General features: G+C 58.5%; 1 protein-coding gene across 2 annotated transcripts in view; it reads left to right on the top strand.

Moving 5' to 3' along the window:
- Positions 1 to 19,803, top strand: part of ANO1 (anoctamin 1) — a 157,607-nt gene that overhangs the window by 8,947 nt on the left and 128,857 nt on the right. The window contains exon 1 of one of the 2 annotated variants that reach the window (XM_053202801.1): positions 6,369 to 6,572. The exons of the other annotated variant lie outside the window; for it this stretch is intronic. Coding sequence (XP_053058776.1) covers positions 6,515 to 6,572 — 58 coding nt within the window. The 5' untranslated portion in view covers positions 6,369 to 6,514. Of the gene's footprint in view, positions 1 to 6,368; positions 6,573 to 19,803 lie in introns of those variants that run through there. 2 annotated transcript variants of the gene reach the window in all.

The raw sequence follows: 19,803 nt of genomic DNA, 5'->3' as shown, positions 1-19,803 counted from the left end.
AGCCATATAGGCAGCCTCCGTAAACAGGCCACAGGATGTTAGTCATACCTGGAAGCCGGTGAGCTGAGTGTCTCCTTTAGGCCCTCTGCTCCTTCGTCCCGCAAACAAACAAACAAGCGGAAGGTGGAGGAGAGGCCAAGGAGTGCGGCCGGATTTTGGACACAGCAGATTAAAGGGACTGAGTACGACGGCTTTTCTATTGTTCCCACAGCCTTCTCATTGCCCTGGTCATACTGCGTTGGGTCCAAATAGAAGGTTGGCGTGGTGCGGTGGAAAGCGTTCTGGACTTGACTAGAAAGTTCTAGAATCTTTTGGACTGGGTGGGACACTTACCAGCCAGCGGTGTGGGCTCAGGCAAGCTGCGCCCCCTTCTCTGGGTACCAGTTTCCTCAGCCGCAAGGAGGGGTGATAACCCATCCTTCATACGGTTGAGACAACCCAGGCGGAAAATCATAGAGCAAACATGTCATTCCAGGGTGACTACGTCCCCCAACATCTCCGTGACCAGGTGCTGCCCTCCTGCAGCCAGACGGGAAGACAGCAGATGCGACGGGGGCCACAGCGGTAGCCCGAAAACCCTCGTCGTGCGCAGAAGCGGCCTTTGCTATTTTTGGTATCTCCCCAAACGGGGCACCCCCAGCACCCGCGTTCTGCAAACCTACTTTCGGTACAAAGGGAAGCAGTTTAGGTGGCACAGGGACTTTGCAGCACGTGGTGAGGACACAGCTCCGTCCTCTCCTCTCTCGGACTTCCGGAGCATGTCATAGAGGAAGCTCGGCTTGGTCGGTCGCCTCCACCGAGGGTCGCCTGGTCAAGCTCAGGGTCCCCAGGGCAGAGCCTCCAGGTAGACCACACATCGCTGCGTTGTTATCGTGCTTTATTAAGCCAGCACTTTCTGCTTACGGCCGATGATTCTACCTTTCCATCTCCGGTAGCGACATCGGGTTCCGTAAAAATAAGTCTGATAAGCCTTAAGATGGATGGAAATTCTGACACGTGCTATAAATGGGCGAACCTTAGAGACATTGTGCCGAATGTCATCAGTCACTCATAAGAGAACAAAACCTGGGACGCCTGGGCGGCTCAGTCGGTTGAGCGTCCAACTTCGGCTCAGGTCATGATCTCTCGGTCCGTGGGTTCGAGCCCCGCATTGGGCTCTGTGCTGACAGCTCGGAGCCTGGAGCCCGCTTCGGATTCTGTGTCTCCCTCTCTCTTCTCTCTGCCCCTCTCTGACTAGTGCTCTGTCTCTCTTGGTCTCTCAAAAATAAATGTAAAACAAAATAAAAAAACAAAAAACAAAAAACAAGATATACACCTCAGGGGTGCCTGGGTGGCTCAGTCGGTTGAGCGTCCAACTTCGGCTCAGGTCACGATCTCTGGGTCCGTGGGTTCAAGCCCCGCGTTGGGCTCTGTGCCGACAGCTCTGTGTTGGAACCTGCTTCGGATTCTGCGTCTCCCTCTCTCTCTGCCCCTCCCCCGCTCATGCTCTGTCTCTGTCTCTCAACAATAAATGTTAAAAAAAATTTTTTTAAACAAAAGGACAAAAACTGTATGATTCCACTTACAGTGGGTCCCTAGGGTCGTCCCAGAGATGGAGAGCAGATGGTGGGCGTCAGGCAAGGGGCAATGGGGAATGAATTTGGTGTCTGACAGGGACAGAGGCTCAGCTTGGGACGACGGAAAGTTCTGGAGACGGATGGTGGTGACGGCCGCACAGCACTGTGCCTAACGCCACTGAACTGTGCGCTTAAACGTGGTTGATGGTAAATTTAATGTCCTATATAATTTCCCACAATTGAAAAAATAAAAATAGTCAAAAAGTTACCGAGAAGTGAGCTGGGTTGAAGAAAAGTAGGAAGTAAATCTCGGCCCAGGAGGATCACAGCCTGGGCTCAAATCGGGATGTGGGGCTCAGTTGGCCGATGTCCGGGAATCCTGGGGTCTCCACCCCAGAGCACATGCTTCAGCACAGACTCCGGAGAAGGCGGCCTGGATGCCGGGCCCAGCTCCACACTTCCTCCCGCGTGACTTCGGCAACGGACTTCACCTCTCTGCGCCTCAGTTTCCCCATCCGTAGAGTGGGAGCGATGACAACACAGCTGCGGAGAGCTGATACTTATAAAGCGCTTGGAACAGGGCCTGGCCTCCTAAGTGCCGTCTCAGGGCTTATTAAATAAACAGACTCCCGAGGGGAGTGCAGGCAGGCGGCCTGCCTAGTCCGGGGCCCCTCTGCTGGTCGAGCCCGTGGGGGAAGATCCGCTCCCGATGCCGGCCTCCTGTGTCCACGCGGGGCGCAGGGTGCCACGTTCGGGAGCCCCGGCTGGGAAGGCCAGGCTGGGTTGTCCCCAGGTCGAACTGTTTCCTCCCGGGCTGCCTGCACCGCACAGCCGCTGAGCTCTCTGCCCAGCCTTGCCCGGGCCCCTCGGCCGTCGTGGGAGCCCCGGCCCCCACAGGCGCTTTGGTGGGGCCCCCTAGGAAGCAGCCCAAGTGCCCATCGGGGGATCACAGGATAAGCAAATGTGGCACAGCCGGACCGTGGACTATTTATTACTCGGTCACGAAAAGAAACGACGTTCCGACGTAGACGACATCGATGCACCTCAGAAACCTACAGACAAGAAATGATGAAATTATGCAGGTCGTTAAATAGCAAAAAAGGTAAACCGAGAGAGGAGCAGTCACCAGAAACCACGCGTGGGGTGGCCGCATCCACAAGGAACGTCCGGAACAGGGAAGTCTGTGGAGGCAGAGAGCAGACGGGCGGTGGGGGGGGAACTGGGGGAGGAGACGGAGAGAGCCGCCCTCCAGGCGTTCGCCGTGGAGCCCCGGGAAGGTCCTGGAACCAGACAGTGGCGAGAGTCCCGCAGCATCGAGAAGGTACTACGTTGTTCACCGTAAAATGGTTCAGTTCACGTCCTGCGAATTTCGTCCTCGCACAATTGTGTTTTCTCTTATTTCATAAAAAGACTCGCTCTGTCCTGCTGAGGGCAGCGGCCCAGAGTCCGGGTCTGATCTGGCCCCACCTGCTGACTCGTCACTCGTTGGTCCCCAGCGCCTGCCACGCTGGTCCGTTTCTGTGTGTCTCCTCCCAGCCTCCGCCCTGAAGCCACCTGCCCTCTGACGGCCCCCAGGTCAGGGGCCACTGCCAGCCCCCCCCCCCCCCCCGCGCTGTTGGGAACGGAAGCCCCTGCATTTCAATGTCCCACGACTTGGCCCTGCCTGCCCGCCCTGAGGATGTTACAAACAGCAACACCCCTCTACAGCAGCCCTTACGACCCCCAGGTTCTGGGCTGGAAGTTAGATTCTCTTTGAAGCTTCGCAAAACCCCGAGGAGGAGCTTGTGCGAAGGCCCTTCCTTCTTACAGATGCAGACGGAGGTTCCAAGAGGGAGCTGTCTGAGCCTGGGTTCCAGCCCCTGAATCGGGGCCCCTCCCACAACAGGTGCCCAAAGAACCAGGTTGAATTGAAAACAGGCTTCCTGTGATCACAAGAAGTCGGTATTTAAGTGACCCATGCCCCCCTGTTCGTGTTCAGCGGGTGAGTGACGGCGGGGACAGAGCGTCTGGGACGTTTGGGCATCTCCCGGCTTATCCCAGGGCCCCAGGGAACTGTTGGTGAGACGCTGAGGTCTGCAGAGGGGGTGGCTTTGGCCCTGACATTGCTGGTCAAGTGGCCTCCGAGCCACCCTGAGCATGATTTGGGAACAGCGAGGCCTGAGTGCTGTTGCCTTGAGTCACGTGCCGGGTCAGGGTCTCTAGGAGCGCCCCCCTCCCCCAGTGTGATAAGGCCCCCCCGGGGCCAGGAGAAAGAGCCTGTCCCAGTGGGCCGGGCCTCACCCTGCGAAGCCTATTTTAAACTTGGGCCAACCCCAGGGCATGAGCACTGGCCCGAGCCTCACCCCGGGGGCTGTGTCCTCTCCTTCCCTCGCAGCCTCACCGAAAAGGGAAACGGTTTCCCATAATTACAAGGACGGTGCGGCGTGATTACCCCTGTGTCCCGTAATGTTAGCCCTGCCATAGGCGTGCCGGCCTGCTTGCCCGGCTCCGCTGTTGCCATAAACGTCTCCCTAACCCACGCAGGGTGTTCCTGACTGCCGCACGGGCACGGGGCTCCCGCGAAATGGGCTGGGGGGACCCTCGAGGCCCCTCCTTCCGGACTCTCTCCCCGTCCAGGCCCCAGCCTGTCAACATCCTTCTTGCGCGGCAGCGTTCGCCGAAATGGCAGCCGAGGCCGGTCCTCGTAAAATTGAGCTGGTTCAGGTATTTTCTAAAGTAATCGTTTTCCACCGGGCTGGATTGAAGATCTCTTTAAACAGTCTGGATCCACGACCGGCTTTTCTGCACATGTTGGACTCGGCTGAAGCACTTCACCAGAACACAACGTAACGAGGGCCAAGGAAATGAAAAGAACAAAAATGATTCCAATTGGAATGAATCAACATCTATTAATGGCTGTTTAACATATTTCTGCTAATAATAATGCATTAAATAATGTGCACTTTAAAGCTGGTTAAATATACAATAGCCCATCCCTGCCCCAAAAAGGTAAACAATGACGGTTAAAAATAGCCCTGGTACCTATTTACATTCTTTTCCCCCCTGAGCCTTTTTGGTTTATAGTTCATGGTTCCAGGGGTTAGAACTCTCAGAATTTCTCTGTGTATTTATACAGGCGAGCTATTGCTATGTATCACATCGGCTATCAGACTCTTCCAAGAAAAATGAGTTTTTATCTCCATTCCTGCGCCACACTGGTTTGGGTCAGATGGAAAAGCTCGGTGCAGTTCATGTGGCCCCGGCCACTTGATTTCCATCCAGCTTCCTCTGCCCTCCCGGCGCGGGCATCTGGGGCACACAGCACACATCTCGGGGCTCCTTACGGGTGAGCCTTCACCCACAGCCGATAAGGAATCAATCCCACCGGGTGCCTGGTCTCCCAGATCCTTAGTCCAGACTGAAAACAAGATGAATGCTAAAGGCGACGGCCGGTGACCTTTCTCCCTGACCGGCTGGGAGGAGGAAGGCTTGACTCTCCTCTCCGAATATAGCACTTGGGATGGGGGGCAGGGGAGAACGTTGGCCGGAGACGTTTCTTTGTGGTTTGACTGCTACTACCAGTGAGCATCTCCGCCCACGACAGTGCACTCGGGTACCAACGCCAGCGGGCCAGTGGGGATGGACGGGACTGGTTATCCTCAGGACGCATGGATCCCCTGCACGTGCCCAAGGTCTGGCTCCAGGGGCTGGTTGGGTCTGTCCTCACGTGGCGCCCCCCGAAGCCGATAGTGGCTCGTGTAGCTGGCGGGTGGTCCAGGGGTCCCTGGCGTGGGCTGGCTCCTGGCACCAGCCTTCCTCCTCCTCCGGGTGCAGGCAGTGTGGGATGACCTTTCGAAAGGCCAGGCAGAATGCCCCGGTCCCATCACCACCCGTGCTGTGGTCAGGGAGCAACGTAACGTTTTGTTTAGGGCAGTTCGGCCTCGGAATTTATTGTATTTATCTGGAGGTGTCAGGGATGTGGGGTTTGCGGCCACAGGAGGCGCCTTGCCTGTGACTCTCCGAGCGCTCTCTGGTGCCTGGATCGGTGCTGCACTGGTCAGACGTTGCTCTCTAAGCAGGAGTGGGGCTGCAGGGTGGCCCCCCCTCCAGCCCAGCCCCCAGCCCCCGAGGATGTGGGTCAGAAGGGCCCCCTCCCCAGCGCCTCTGGCCAGGTTCTCCTTGCCTTGCTATGCCAGAGTCCTTAGACAGCCGTCCCTCCAACTGGGGACAGTTCGCACTTTGCCCAGATGCCTGAGTTCTGCCTGTGCCGAGGTTCAAGTTCAGGCCAAGCGCTTGCCCTGCAACCTCCGCCTGTCCGGCCCAGCCCTGCGCTTCCGTCCTCCTCCTCCTAGGAGGCATTGCTGGAGTGATGTACCAGGGTCCTGCCGCCTGGGGGAGGGGGCGGAGGACTCTCCATCCGACCGGGCCAACCACACAATCTGCCCCTCCCCCCGCCAGCACCCCTTCCCTGGGGGCCCCCCTGAGGGCCGCCCTGGCCGCCCCGACTGACAGGACGGCCCGGGGCGGGTGGGGACGCACCCGGGGGAGCGGGAGGCCGGGGGCGGGCCGGGCGCCGCTGCCCTTCCCCAGAGTCCCGCGCCCGCGCGCGCGGTGTCCGGGTGGCGGCCGGGGCGTCGCGCTGAGCGCGGGGCGGGGCGAGGGCGGCGTCCGCAGGTAGCCCCGGGGGCGGGGAGGCCGGCCAGGACCCCCAGCCCAAAAGGCCGAGGGGGAGGAGCGGCGCGGCGGTGCGCGAGGGCGGCCAAGTTTGGCTCTGGGCGCGCGCGGCTTCGCGTCCTGCGTCTGGGAGGAGGAGGAGGAGGAGGAGGAGGAGGAGGAGGAGGGGGATCGTCCCCTCCCGAGCGGGGCTCGACCCCGGCCCTCGCAGCCACCGGAGACCTTCGGGGGTGACCTCGTCGCCCCCTCTCCTGGCCGCGCTGCGGTCGGTCGAGGCGCACCGGAACCCGGCAGCCAGCCGCGCCATGCTGGAGGGTGACATCGGCCTCGAGGGGCTGTCCCCCAAGGAAGCCCCCGCAGCCCGTGAGTATCCAGGGGCCGGGGTGGGGGCGGGGAGCCGTGAGGGACCGTGGCGAGGCGTCCTTGGCGTCGGGGATGCCCTGGGACGGCCGCTGCCCCCGGACTGAGGGGAGCACGAGGGGCCGGAGACGGGGGGCCCCCTGTCTCCGGTGGTGGGGACCCACCCCGTGCTGCCAGGGGCGGGGGTGGGGGTTGGGGGGAGGGCTTTGGCGGCCGCCGGTCACCGGGGTCACCCACAGACGGACAGACAGCCGGCAGACCCCCGGAGGCCAGGCTGGGCTGGGCTGGGGACAGGATCTGCCAGGCGGGCCGCGCGTCCCCGGTCCCGGGAGAGCATCTCCGGGCCGCGGGGGACGGAAGGTTTTCGGATGTTTTTACAGGCGCTATTAATACACATAATATTTCCGTGCTCTTCTGGAGATTTATTTGCGATGTAAAGTAACTCGTGTGACTTGAAGTCTAATGGAAGCTGCAGAGAAGCTGCTGAGGGGAGGGGAGGGGAGGGGAGGGGGGGAGGGGGGAGACAAATGAGGTTTGAGTGGAGTTGGGAGGGGGGAGTCCCTGACTTCCTGGGCCCCTCCCTGCACATAAATCACGGCCCTGGATATTTTTATACCGATAATTTCAAAATAAATGACCCGAGCAGTGTTTCCTGGGTGATTTTCCCTCCCAGTTCAGAGGTTATTAAACAACCCTCAGAGCGAGCGGGACCGTGACAGGGGCTACGCGCACTCGGTTTTATTTCCTCGCAGAGCTGAGTTCCACCCTCCCGGAGCCGATGGCGGGTTAGGATTGCGGGCCCTGCAATGGGGACACGACCTCCAGCGGGCTGTAGGTGGAAAGCACCCCCCCCGCCCCGTCTTATTCCTTTTCCTGTCTCTTCCTCCCACCCACCCCCCTTCTTTCTTCGTGGATCCCCATGGAGAAACTTCTGACGGCTGCTCCTTCAACAGCCCCATGTGGTGTCTTTCTAGAAGTACCACTGTATACTCACCACAGGAAGGGCCCGGGAGGAAGAGAGAGGGACCCTGCCGGCCGGAGCCGGGGGCAGGAGGGAAGGGGACTCCTGGCCGGGCTGGCCTGCCCGGTCCAGTGGCCTCCTGGAGCTCACGTTGTCGACGTGACCCGTTCTGCAAGCGGCTGGTCACGGGAGCCCCGGACCCCGCATTTGTGAACATCCAGCCAAGCTCTCGCCTCAACCTGGGCACGGAATTCAGCACCTCACACGTTCCGTCCTCCACCCCAGCCTGTACGGTGGGAACGCAGTCGTCCCCATTGCACAGACAGAGAAACTGAGACCACAGGATTAGCACCTGCTGGCTCCAAGCCTAGCGCCCGCTCCTGCGAGGCTTTGGCTGCCCCTTGCCCCACCCACCGTAGGCAGAATCACCCACAAGGGGGTACTAGGTGAGGCCCGCACTTTGGTCTCTATCAGTCTTTAAATGGGGGCCGAGGCTGGGGAGCCCGATCTCAGCGCTGCGGCTCGAGGGAGCTCTGGTGGATCGGCTCCGGGACATAAGCACGGACGCAGCTCTGCGGACGCCTCACCGGCATCAGGGCTCATGTGGAGGGAGGGTCCCCCGCTCCCTCTGCTCTGGGCTTTAAGGCTCAGGGGTGTAAGACCGCAGGGCGGGCGCCCCCACCCCCATTCCTGGAATTGCTCCTGGGTGCCTTGTCCCCGTGCGGGAAACTCGGGGACAAGCCCTTCTAGGACCACGCCACCCCCTCGAGCTGTCTTGGCGTAACGACGACCCAGAGGCCGCCGCTGGCACTCCGGGTGAACCCCACTTTGTCCGACCTGGGAGTCCTTGCCGTGCGGCGCACTCTGGAGCTCAATCCGCACCCCCGCCCTGCTGCCTGCAGCCGTGTGACTTTGGCCAACGTCGCCACCGCTCTGGGCCTTAGCTGCCAGCCCAGCGGGTTGCCGTGGGCCTGGCTTGAGCCCGTAGCCTCCCTGCTCGGTGTCCCCGCTCTGCACGAGGGCCGGGTCGTTGTCACGCTCCTCGCCGCCACCACCACCAGCTCCGAGCCCGTGCATCCGACCCAGGTGTGAAATCGTGCCTGGCGTTCTGGGACCAGCTCGTCCTCCCTGGAACAATCAATTGCCATAGACGCCACTTCCCCTCAGCCTCCTTTACCAGCTCCTCATTACTTATTAATCCCGTAAGGGCTGGTGGAGTTCGGGCGGGTCGGAGGTGGGCATATCCCTCCACTGGAATGTGTCTGCCCAGCTCGCTCCTGGGCGTGCCTCAAAACCCTGCTGGGATGTTCCATGAGCCTTGTCTACACGGATGGCAGCCTGGGCCCAGAGGGAGGCGGGAAGGGAGGGAAGAAGGAAAGAGGAGGAGGGAAAAGGCTGCTGGCGTTGGCCGAATGGTCCCCTCCCCCCCCGCCTGCGGGGATGCGGAAGTCCTTTCCCGCACTGTCACCGTGTCACTCGCTCTGTGAGGGGGACCCTGTTGATGCCCCACTTACAGATGGGGGAACTGAGGCACAGAGAGGCCACTCCAGGTCAAACGGCTGATGAGTAAGTGCAGGCAAGAGGCAGGATCTGAATCCCAAGGCAGCCTTGGCCGTGCGTTAGAATCTCCCTGTTGTCTCCCGAAGCCTTCCCTTGCCTGCTCAGCCAACAGTTGTAGAGCGCCTTCTGGGTGCCGACACTGTGTCCTGGAGGCTCGGGGGGCACGGCGGACACAGGCATGGCCTTGTGGAGCTTTCTGGACCACGTGGAAGAATGACGTATCTAATGTGTTGGCTGTAGTGTGTCCCGTGAAGACGAGTGGAGCAGGAAGGGGCAGTCCCGAATGCGACGGGCCGCTGGCCACCTAACCCCACAGGGGTCTGGAGCGGGAGGGGACGAGAGATGACTTCGGGGTGGGCAGGACCCCTCTGGCTGCTTCCAAGGGGGGCAGGCCGAGGGGGGAGGCAGGATGTTGGTCCTGAGGCTCTTGCAGGAATCCGGGTACCGGGTGCTGGAGACGTGGGTCGGGACAGAGGCAGAGGTCAGATTCCGGGTGCGTGTTGAGCCCAGAGCCGACGGGAACTGGGCACACGTCGGATGTGGGGGTGACGGTAGAGAAGACTCAAGGCCAGCGCCATGATTTGGGGGGCAGGAAAAACCGAAGCGTTTTTGTTCTGGGGCAGAGGGGGGCAGTAGGTGAAGGAATCGCATTGGGGGTTTTTGGTTTTGTTCTGTAAACTCGAGGCTAAATATGCATAGCATTGTGATCAATTTCCGGGCACCGTTCACAGGCATTAATTGCATTCACCGCGTTGCCCAGCCGTCACCACTGTGTCCAGAACTTTGTTTTCTCGTCCTGAACAGAAGCCGTGTGCCTGCTTCACCCCCCACCCCAGCCCCGAATCTCTGGTCTCCTTCTGGCCTCTATGAATTTGACTATTCTAGACGCTCCGTATGAGCAGAATCGCGCCACGTTGTCCTTCGGCATCTGGCACATTCCCCTTCGCGTGTATGTCGCGGTGGGTCCATGTCCTAGCAGGTGTCAGTTCCGTTTCGTCGTGTGGCTGAGTGACAGTCCATCCTACAGAAACACCACATTTCGTTCCTCCGTTCGTCTGTCAGTGGACCCTTCAATCATTTCCACCTTTTGGCCGTTGTGAATGGTACTGCACTGGAATTTGTGTACAGATGCGTGTTCGAGTCCCGTCTTCCGTTTTTTTGGACTAACACCGAGAAGTGCAATGGCTAGATCTTATCTCTAATTTTATTTTTAGTTATTTTTAAGTTTTTAGATTTATTTTGAGAGAGAGTAAGAGCAAGAGAGAGCCCGCAAGCGGGAGAGAGGGAGAGAGAGAATCCCAAGCAGGCTCTGTGCTGTCAGCGCTGAGCCTGATGCAGGGGTTCGAACCCACGAACTGTGAGATCATGACCTGAACTGAGCAGTCAGACGCTTAACCACCCAGGCGCCCCTGGATCTTCAGCTTTTTTGAGGAACACCTAACTGTCTTCCTCAGGGGCCATACCACTGGACAATCCCACCAGCAATGCACGGAGGGCCTGCAGTTTCTCCACACCCTCACCAACACCTGGTATTCTGCGTTTCTTTTTTAAAAAAATTTTTTTAACGTTTATTTATTATTGAGAGACAGAGACAGAGCGTGAGCATGGGAGGGACAGAGAGAGAGGAGGAGACACAGAATCCAAAGCAGGCTCCAGGCTCTGAGCTGTCAGCAGAGAGCCGGATGCGAGGCTCGAGTTCACAAACTGTGAGATCATGACCTGAGCTGAAGTCCGATGCTCAACCAACTGAGCCACACAGACGCCTCCCTGCATTTCTTTTTTAAATTGCAGCCATCCAATAGATGTGAAATGGTATCTCACTGTGCTTTTGACATGTGTTGGCCTGATGCCTAATGACGTTATGCATCTTTTCGTGTGTTTATTGGCTATTTGTATGTCCTCTTTATTTATCCATTCCATTCCCTTACCTGCTTTTCTATGGGTTGTTTGTCTTTTGGTTGTTGAATTGTAGGAGCTCTTTATATATTTTGGATGTTAAACCCTTACCAGTTATGTGGTTTGCAAATATTTTCTCCCATCCTATAGGTTGTCTTCACTTTCTCATAATGTTTCTCTGATGCACTCGGACATACAAAGAGTTTCTCTTCTGTTCTGTGATGTGACTAATTGAGGACACTGTCTTGTCTTGTTCCACGGCAGTTTGATGCGCAATTCAATTCAACTTGAACAGATATTAGATGATCCTCTTTCTGTGGGCCAAGTACAGTGCCAGGGGCTGGATAACAGGATAGCTAGTCCTTGAGCCCACAGAGTTTACAGCCCATGTAGGTTTTCATCGTGATTTCATTTGTGGAAGCTTCTTGATGTTGGCTAAGCTGTCTGTTAGCTGTGTGTGCAGAGTATGGTCCATACTGGCAACCCCACCCCCCCTTACCTCTGAGGTGCTGCCTGGGGGGAGGGGGGAAGGAGGGGTTCAACTCATACCAGACTGGACTCAGTGGATGGATGGGTGGGTGTGTGAGTGGATGGATGGATGGATGGATGGATGGGTGGATGGATGAGTGGATGGATGGGTGGGTGGGTGGATGGATGGATGGGTGGATGGGTGGATGGATGGATGGATGGATGGATGCACGGACGGACGGACGGACAGATGGATGGATGGGTGGATGGATGGATGGATGGATGGGTGGATGGATGGGTGGGTGGGTGGATGGATGGATGGATGGGTAGATGGATGGATGGATGGATGGATGGATGGAGAGATGGATGGATGGAGAGATGGATGGATGGATGGATGGATGGATGGATAAATGGATGGATGGATGGATGGATGGATGGATGGATGAGTGGATGGATGGGTGGGTGGGTGGATGGATGGGTGGGTGGATGGATGGATGGATGGATGGATGGGTGGATGGATGAGTGGATGGATGGGTGGGTGGGTGGATGGATGGATGGGTGGATGGATGAGTGGATGGATGGATGGGTGGGTGGGTGGATGGATGGATGGATGGATGTGGGAATGGATGGATGGATGGATGGATAGATGGATGGATGGATGGATAGATGGATGGATGGATGGATGGATGGATGGATGTAGGAGTGGACAGATGGATGGATGGTAGCTGACAGGTTTTGCCAACGTGTCCCCTCCCTGGCCTACGGTAAGCCCTGTACACACGTCACCTTCTTTCATACTCGTTACGTTGGGAATAGTATGAGTCCCTTTTGAAAAATGAGGAAACTGAGGCACAGAGAGACCAAGTCATGTGCCCGCCCTCCCATGGCCGAGCGTGCCCTGGAATCAGTCAGGTGGACAAACATACCGGACTCTGCCGGGGGGACCCTGACACTCAGACAGAGTGCGGGGGGGAGACAGCTGGAGGAGGACTGGAAGAAGGCAGCGCTCCGTGGGCGCCTTGCTGCAGGGGCCCGGCCGGGGGCCAGGTGTGGCTAGAGAGATCTTTATCTCTCCAGTCGCTGCCAGGCAGCCCTCAGTGGCTGTCCCCGCCCTCAGCCCTCAGCTTTGGGAGCAGTGCTGGGGTTTTCACGCTGCGTGATGAAGTATTAAAAGCCTTCCAACCTCGGAAATCCATTTGACAAGGGTCACGTGGCCATTAGGTAGACAAATTACTAGTTTCACGCATTTAGCCCTTGGAGGGGCCTGCGTGGGCCACAGAGGCTCTGCCTGGTAACTCAGCTTGCTCTCCTCTCCCTAGGGGGACGCCTGGCTCCCCTTGGGGCCCGTCTTGGCTGTTGGGCTGGGCTCCGGGTTCCCACACATCAGGCCCTGGACGTACCTCCACCCGCCCCCCCCGCCCGGGTCAGCAGAGAAAGCCCCCATTTCCAGCTGCACCCCTGTTTGCCTTTGGGCGTGATGTGCAAACATTACCCGTGACGCTCAAGATTTAATCCTTTCCCTTCGACACTCGACCGGGATTATTTCTGCCCACGTCTGGCCTCTGGCGTATAATGACTTTTGATGCTTTTGAATAGCACCTCAGTGCAAACGTCTGAACGCGCTGTTTGTGGTGGAAACGGAGCTTTTGACGTGAGCTGTTGGGGAGGAGGCGTGAGCGGCATAATTTTTATCGCATTGTGTTTCCTGGACAGTGAGCAGCGGGGGCCGGAACGGAGGGGCCGTGCGGAGCCGGGCGCTGGGCAGAGGCCCGGGCTGCGTTCTGCCCGTTGCAGGCTCAGGCCGGGCCTGGTGGTGGCTTCGGACCCCAGCTCTGCCCTCCTGTAGAGGTTCCGATCACTTTGCCGGGGCACCTCACGGAGGTCACAAAGCCCACCACCTCGCGCAGCACATCTCAAACCTGCCCATGTCTCTCCAAGTCCGGACAGCCCGCCCCCGGTCCCCTGCGGCCTCCACACCACCTCCTGCCCTGCCTGGCTGGCCCCTCGGGGTGGCTCCCCCCACCCCCACAGGCGGGGCCGCCTGCCTCCAGAGTCACTGCTCCCAACCAGCTCTTGACCCACGGCCTCTCCGGCCTTGCTGCCCTGTCCCCTCCTCCCTGATCCCTGAGGTCCCGGCACACACAGCCTCTGGGACGGGCGCGCTGTCCCCCTCTTCGTGCTCCGTTTTGGGGAGCACGATGCAGTTATTTTGTGGACTGTCCCTCAGCTGGGACTTGTTTCTCAGGCCCAGACGGGGGCTGTGCGTTCGGGAGGAGGACCACAGGGAAAGGTGCGTGCCGTTGCGTGGGGCACGTGGCCGCCACGCACGTGGCCCGTCCCCGTGATGCCGACCTTGCCCGCCCGGCTGGCCGAGGCACCGTGTGGCTTCTCCGCCGGACGGTTACCGGCCTCGCCCTTGACGCTGGGATTCGAAGCGTTGGGGGCCTCTTCCCGGGCCAAGGGAAGTTTTAGATCAGAGCCATCGGCTTAGGAAAGCATCTTGGCCGCATTTCCTGAATGATTGCCGTACGTGGGCTCCCGCGTGGTGCCGTAACTTCCGTGTCCCTTACACCACCGACACCACCAATGGTCCACCGTAGCTGTAAGTTACGCGATCTGCTGCTAAGAACACGAACAATTTGAGCCCTCGCTGGGCCAGACCTCCAGGCGTGGCCAGATGCAACGCGATAAATGGAGGCTCGATCACAACCCACCACCCCAGTTACTCACAGAGACTCCCCGACCTAGGGGAAGGGGAAATCTTTGAGTAATTGTGTCATTGATTTTAACAAGGAGTCATTGGAGCAGGTGCTTTGCTGCCCTTAAAAAAGCTAATGAATGTTCTGGGTCCCCTCCAGAGACCCCCGAATGAGAAAGCCAGGGCCAACCCCCTCACTTTCCCAGGAACAGAAGGAAACTGTGGCTCAGAGAGGTGGAGCGATATTCCTAAGGTCGCACAGTGGTTTGTGGCAGACAGGGGACTAGAGCTCATGTGTGTTTTTACTGCAAATCCTCCTCTGTCCTTTCCTCTTGAATATAAGGAGAAGGTCGGTGTCTAAGGACGGTGAGCCCTGAAAGTCCCTTTGGAAAGCCACTGTGGACCCCCGCCTTTAAGATTGGTTCAGCGCGGGGGCACCCGGATGGCTCAGGTGGCTCAGGTCTCGTTCTCGTGGTTTGTTTGTGGGTGCGAGCCCCGCATCGGGCTCTGTGCTGACGGCTCAGAGCCTGGAGCCTCCTTTGGATTCTGCCTCTCTCTCTCTCTCTCTGCCTCTCCCCAGCTTGCTCTCTGTCTCTCTCTCTCTCTCTCTCTCAAAAAAAAGTAAATAAATAAAACACAATAAAAAATTAAAAAAATAAAATAACATTTCGAAAAAAAAAAGATTGGTCCAGCAACACCCGTGTTTCCTGCCCCCTTGGAGGAGACACCCGTGTCTCCGGCTGAGGGCCCAATGAAGTTCTCAGCTGCAGTTTGGAGGGTAGTGAGGTGTGGAGAATGCACACAGCTCCCTCAAGGCCGGGGTCCCCGCGGAGTGGGCGACACCTCCAAGCCGGCAGGTGGGAGATGCCAGGCGTGAGACCTGAACCAGGCACGGTGGGTTCACCTGCCCCGTCCCCTCCCCCCCCCGTAGGCTCCCCGGGGACTCCGCTCCCTGGCCATGGGGGTGGGTGGACCCCCCTGCAGGGTTTAAGGGTCTGCTTTTCTCACTCTTCTTTTCTTGGAGGGAGGGACCGGCGGTGGAGTTGAATCCGCGTGAGTTTGCTGTGCCCACGAGGACAGTGTGGAAGGTTCCCAAAGCATACCTGGGCTGGCTCACGTGTTATGTTTAATTCACTTTATATTTGTAAAAAAAATACCAGGCGGGGTCGCCTGGGTGGCGCAGTCGGTTAAGCGTCCGACTTCAGCCAGGTCACGATCTCACGGTCCGTGAGTTCGAGCCCCGCATCAGGCTCTGGGCTGATGGCTCAGAGCCTGGAGCCTGTTTCCGATTCTGTGTCTCCCTCTCTCTCTGCCCCTCCCCCGTTCATGCTCTGTCTCTCTCTGTCCCAAAAAAATAAATAAATAAACGTTGAAAAAAAAATTAAAAAAAAAAAATACCAGGCGTTTCCTCCTACCCCCCAAGTAAGAGATTACAGTCCGCTTAGACATGTGGATACGATATAAGAAAAGAGCATAAATTAATACCAGGGTGAAACGAAAAAATAAAGGAAGCCAAGAGTGGAGCCAACAGGGAGCCCGGAGGGAGCCCAGGGCCCCAGCAGATCGAGAAGCCAGGCCTGCTGGTTACAACAGACCAGAGTGTCGTGAAATGAAACGCTCGGGGCTCAGGAAAGGCTCTCCCCAGCCTCCCACAGACGGCAGCCACAGGACCTTTGCACCCGCAGTGCCCTCCCCTGGAGCAGTCTCCCTCTGCCCGCTTCTCATCTTCTTGCCTTAGAGACCATCCTATCCACCCCACACCCTGGGAGCGTCCACTCCCCACCCACATCGGTCCTGCCCTACTTTGCAGGCCTGTCCTACTTCCTAATCCAATGTTTTAAATTGGGGTATAATTCAGGGGCAGCTGGGTGGCTCAGTCGGCTGATCGTCCGACTTCGGCTCAGGTCACGATCTCGCGGTCCGTGAGTTCGAGCCCCGTGTCGGGCCCTGCGCTGATGAGCCTGGAGCCCGCTTCGGATTCTGGGTCTCCCTCTCTCTCTGCCCCTCCCCCACTCGTGCCATGTCTCTGTCTCTCCAAAATAAAGAAACATAAAAAAAAAATTTTAGTTGGGGGGTAGTTCACACAGAGTAAGATGCCCAGGTTTCAGTGCACATTTCCATCAGTTTTAGCACCAATTCACACACCCGTGTGACCTAACATCATGTGAAGATATGGGCTATTCCTCTCGGCCCCGGAAAGTGGCCGCGTGCCCGTTCCCCCTCGGTCCCCTGCCTCCTCGCCATGGGAAAGTTCTACCCGTCTTATCGTGAAAACAAGCGGTGGGAGCTGTCCCAAGTTCAGCCTTTGGTGCTCACCGGAACGTTTTGCTCACGCCAGTGCTGGGTTCATCGCTGACCTCATCCCATTGTGTGGACGGACCACCGTCTGTGTGCCCGTCCTCCTGGAAAGGTTGGTTGTTTCCAGTTTGGGGCCGTCGTGAAGGAAGCTGCAGGAAACAACGCTTTTTGTGGACGTCTGTTCCCATGTCTCCAGCAAACGCCCACGGTCGGACTACCGGCTCCTAGGAGAGAAGGTGTCTGCTCAGGAAACTGCCACACGCTTGGCCGAAGTGTTCCCGCCCTTTCCGTCTGCCCCCGACGGTGTCTGAGAATCATTGCGGCCTTTTACTCCTCGGGCTGCTTTGCTGTGCGCCCCTCCTCTGCTGGCTAAATGCCAGGGGGCCAGGGACCATCGCACCTCTTGGGCATCCTGACTCCTTAGCACCTAACACGGGGCGCGTAGTAGGTGTGGTTTTTTTCCCGCTGCTGATTGGCCGGGGATCCACGTGCGTCACTGGGCTTCAGGAGGCTAGAGTCCCTGCCCTGCCGTGTTAAGTGGGGATCGTGGCGCCCGGCTCTCCCGTGTCTGCTCGGCGACCGCCGAGGGAGTGTCCGATAACAGGGCTGAGGGTGTCCTCGGGGACGAGGGCAGGGAGCCCCCGTGTGCCCTCCACACAGCGTGGCCTGCATGGTTCCGGAAAGGCTCTGAGTCGGCTGCCACCAGATGCTCACCTTTGCCAAAACAAAGTCCCGGGAAGACACTTAAGGGCAAACCCCTGGGGGGGAATCTTCTCGGGGAAAATCTGTACCTGTGATTCTGGGAACTGAGTCGTCGGGTAGAGACGTTCAGGCGGGTTGTAGCCACACAAGGTGTATCTGTGGAGAAACTGTGAGCCCGGAGGTCGTCCTTAGACCCCAGATTTGCTAGTGGTTTCATTCGTGTGTTTGGAGCCCCCTTAGAGGAAAGAAGTGACACGGGTCACCTGCTTGCAGGGGGAGCTCACCGCTGAGTCCTTGAGAGAGAGAGAGAGAGAGAGAGAGAGAGAGGCCTGCTTCCCAGGACAAAAGCATTTTGTTATTTTTTTAAATGTTTGTTTATTTGTTTTTGCGAGAGGGAGAGAGAGAGAGAAACAGAGAGAGAGCATGTGTTTGAGCCGGAGAGGAACAGAGAGAGAGGGGGAGGGAGAGAGAGAGAATCCCGAGTAGGATCCGTGCCTGTCAGCACAGAGCCCAGCTCAGGGCTCGAACCCACGAACTGTGAGACCGTGGCCTGGGCCGGAACCAAGAGTCGATCGACCGACTGAGCCACGCAGGTGCCCCTCAAAAGCGTTTCCAAAGAAGGAGCCCGCTAAGCGTGTGGAAGGCACGCGTCCGTTAGCCATCGGGAAACAGAGTGAAACTGCAGTTCGGGACCCACGCCCGTCCACCCAAGGGGCTAAATGGCGAAACGCGGAAAATAACAGGGGACCCGGGAGCCTCCCGCGCTGCCCCTGGGAGTGTTCGTTGGTCCTCCGGAAGACCGATGGCTGGTATTCGCTACCGTTGAACAAATGTGCACCTCGTGGCCCAGCAAAGCCACTCAACTGAACGCATCCGCCTGCTCATCCAAAGCTGCGTGTGGACATTCCCCGGTCGTGCCGGCCCCAAACCAGGCGCCCCCCGGACGCCCTCCGGCACTGGGATGGATGGACAACCGTGGAGCTGTGCGCACCTTGGGGGGGGCGGCGGTCAGGGAAGAGTCACCAAGACCGGTATGAACAAGGAAGGCCAGACACAAAAGGGTGTGCGCGCCATGATCCTGTTTATACAACAGACCAAAACGCGCTCCGTGAATCTGTGGAGACAGGAATCCGGACAATGGTTTCCCTTGGGGGTGAGGAAGAGGGTGGGGCCTGGCCGCATGCGTATTCAGTTAGCGGAAACTCAAGGAATCGGTCATGTATCCTGTCGGGGGGGTGGGAAGAGAGGGGTGGCAGGGGTGCTTTTATAACATGTTGCAAAGCCAGGAGAGGATGGGGTCCAAACCCACCCCTGCTCGAAGCCACCTGAGCAGCCCTGCAGGGAAGCGTCCCTGATGAGCCTGACTCCCACCGTCCACCGTTGGAATCACAGCGTGTCGTCTCACTCGGGGCCCCGAGCCCCCTGCTGAGCATTGCCAATCCCTGCCCAGGACAGGGATTGCTGGGACAATGCCAGAACAGCTGGAACAGGTGTTGGGTATCTTCTGGGGGGCTTCTCCCTTGGGGATCTGTAGGAGAAGCATGCTCAGAGACCTCCTGCTTTTCAGGCACAGCACTGGTCTGAGAAACCCAGGCTTGCTTCCGGCCACGCCACTCGCGCGCCTTAGGCAGAGCATCCAGTAAACTGAGACCGTGCGAGCGGGAGGTCGGAGCTCACCAAAGACGGCAACTCACAAGGAGGAGCTCTCGCTGGGACAGGTGTATTGGTTATCTCGCGCTGGGTAAACTACCTCCAAACCCAGTCGCTTAAAAAAGCCACACTTGTTATCGCCATTCCCTTCTGTGGGCCGGAAAGTCGGGAATGGCTTAGCTGGGCGATGCTGAGTCGGGGGTCTCTCGGGAGGTTGTGGCCGAGGCGTCAGCGGGCGCTGCCTCATCTGAAGGCTCGCCCGGGACCGGAGGACCCACCACCAAGATGGCGGACCCGCACGGCTGCCAGGGGGAGGCCCCAGTTGTTTGCCACGTGGATGGGTTTCCCCCGGAGCGGGTGGTCTGGGAGAAAGCGAGGAAGGCCCGGAGAAGCCTTTCACGACCTGGCTTCATGAGTCCCACACCGTCCCATCCACCTGTTCTGTTCGTCAGAAGCAAGGGTGGAGTCCGGCCCACCCAAGGGGAGGAGGATGAGCTCCTTTCTGGATGGCGGCGTCTCAAAGAATTTGCGGACGTGCTCGAAATCCACTGTAGCAAACTCCAGGGGCGGCAGCATCTGAGGGCTTCGTTCGGCTTAGATTCCGTGACCAACTGCGGAGTGGAGCCCTCTGTCTCTGGGCCCCACCCGGTCAGAAGGTGGCCTCGGCTGGCCTGCGCCTCTGGGGTGCCCGTACCCAGGACATTCTCCTCCGACCGTTTTGCCCGCCCACCCCGGGCCTGTGGGCTCATGCGGAGACCACACCGTCTCCCACGCACCGATTGTGGTATCGTGTTTGGAGGCAGTCAGACGTTTCCAAATGAGCCTCACATTGCATGAGGTCTCAGGTAGCCGGCTCTGACAGAGTGCCTGGTCACCCTTGCTGAGGCTTTGGCGACTCAGCAGGACAGTGGAAGGATTGGCCGCGGTCACAGATGCGGGCTCAGCCCGTGACTGCCAGGGCGGCTCTGTAGAAATCGGCTCCTGCTAAACAGGACAAAGGA

Source organism: Acinonyx jubatus, chromosome D1 (assembly GCF_027475565.1).
Source record: "Acinonyx jubatus isolate Ajub_Pintada_27869175 chromosome D1, VMU_Ajub_asm_v1.0, whole genome shotgun sequence".
NCBI classification, from domain to species: Eukaryota; Metazoa; Chordata; class Mammalia; order Carnivora; family Felidae; genus Acinonyx; species Acinonyx jubatus.
The sequence above is the reverse complement of the archived record's forward strand: the minus strand, read 5'-3'. Positions and strand labels throughout refer to the sequence as shown.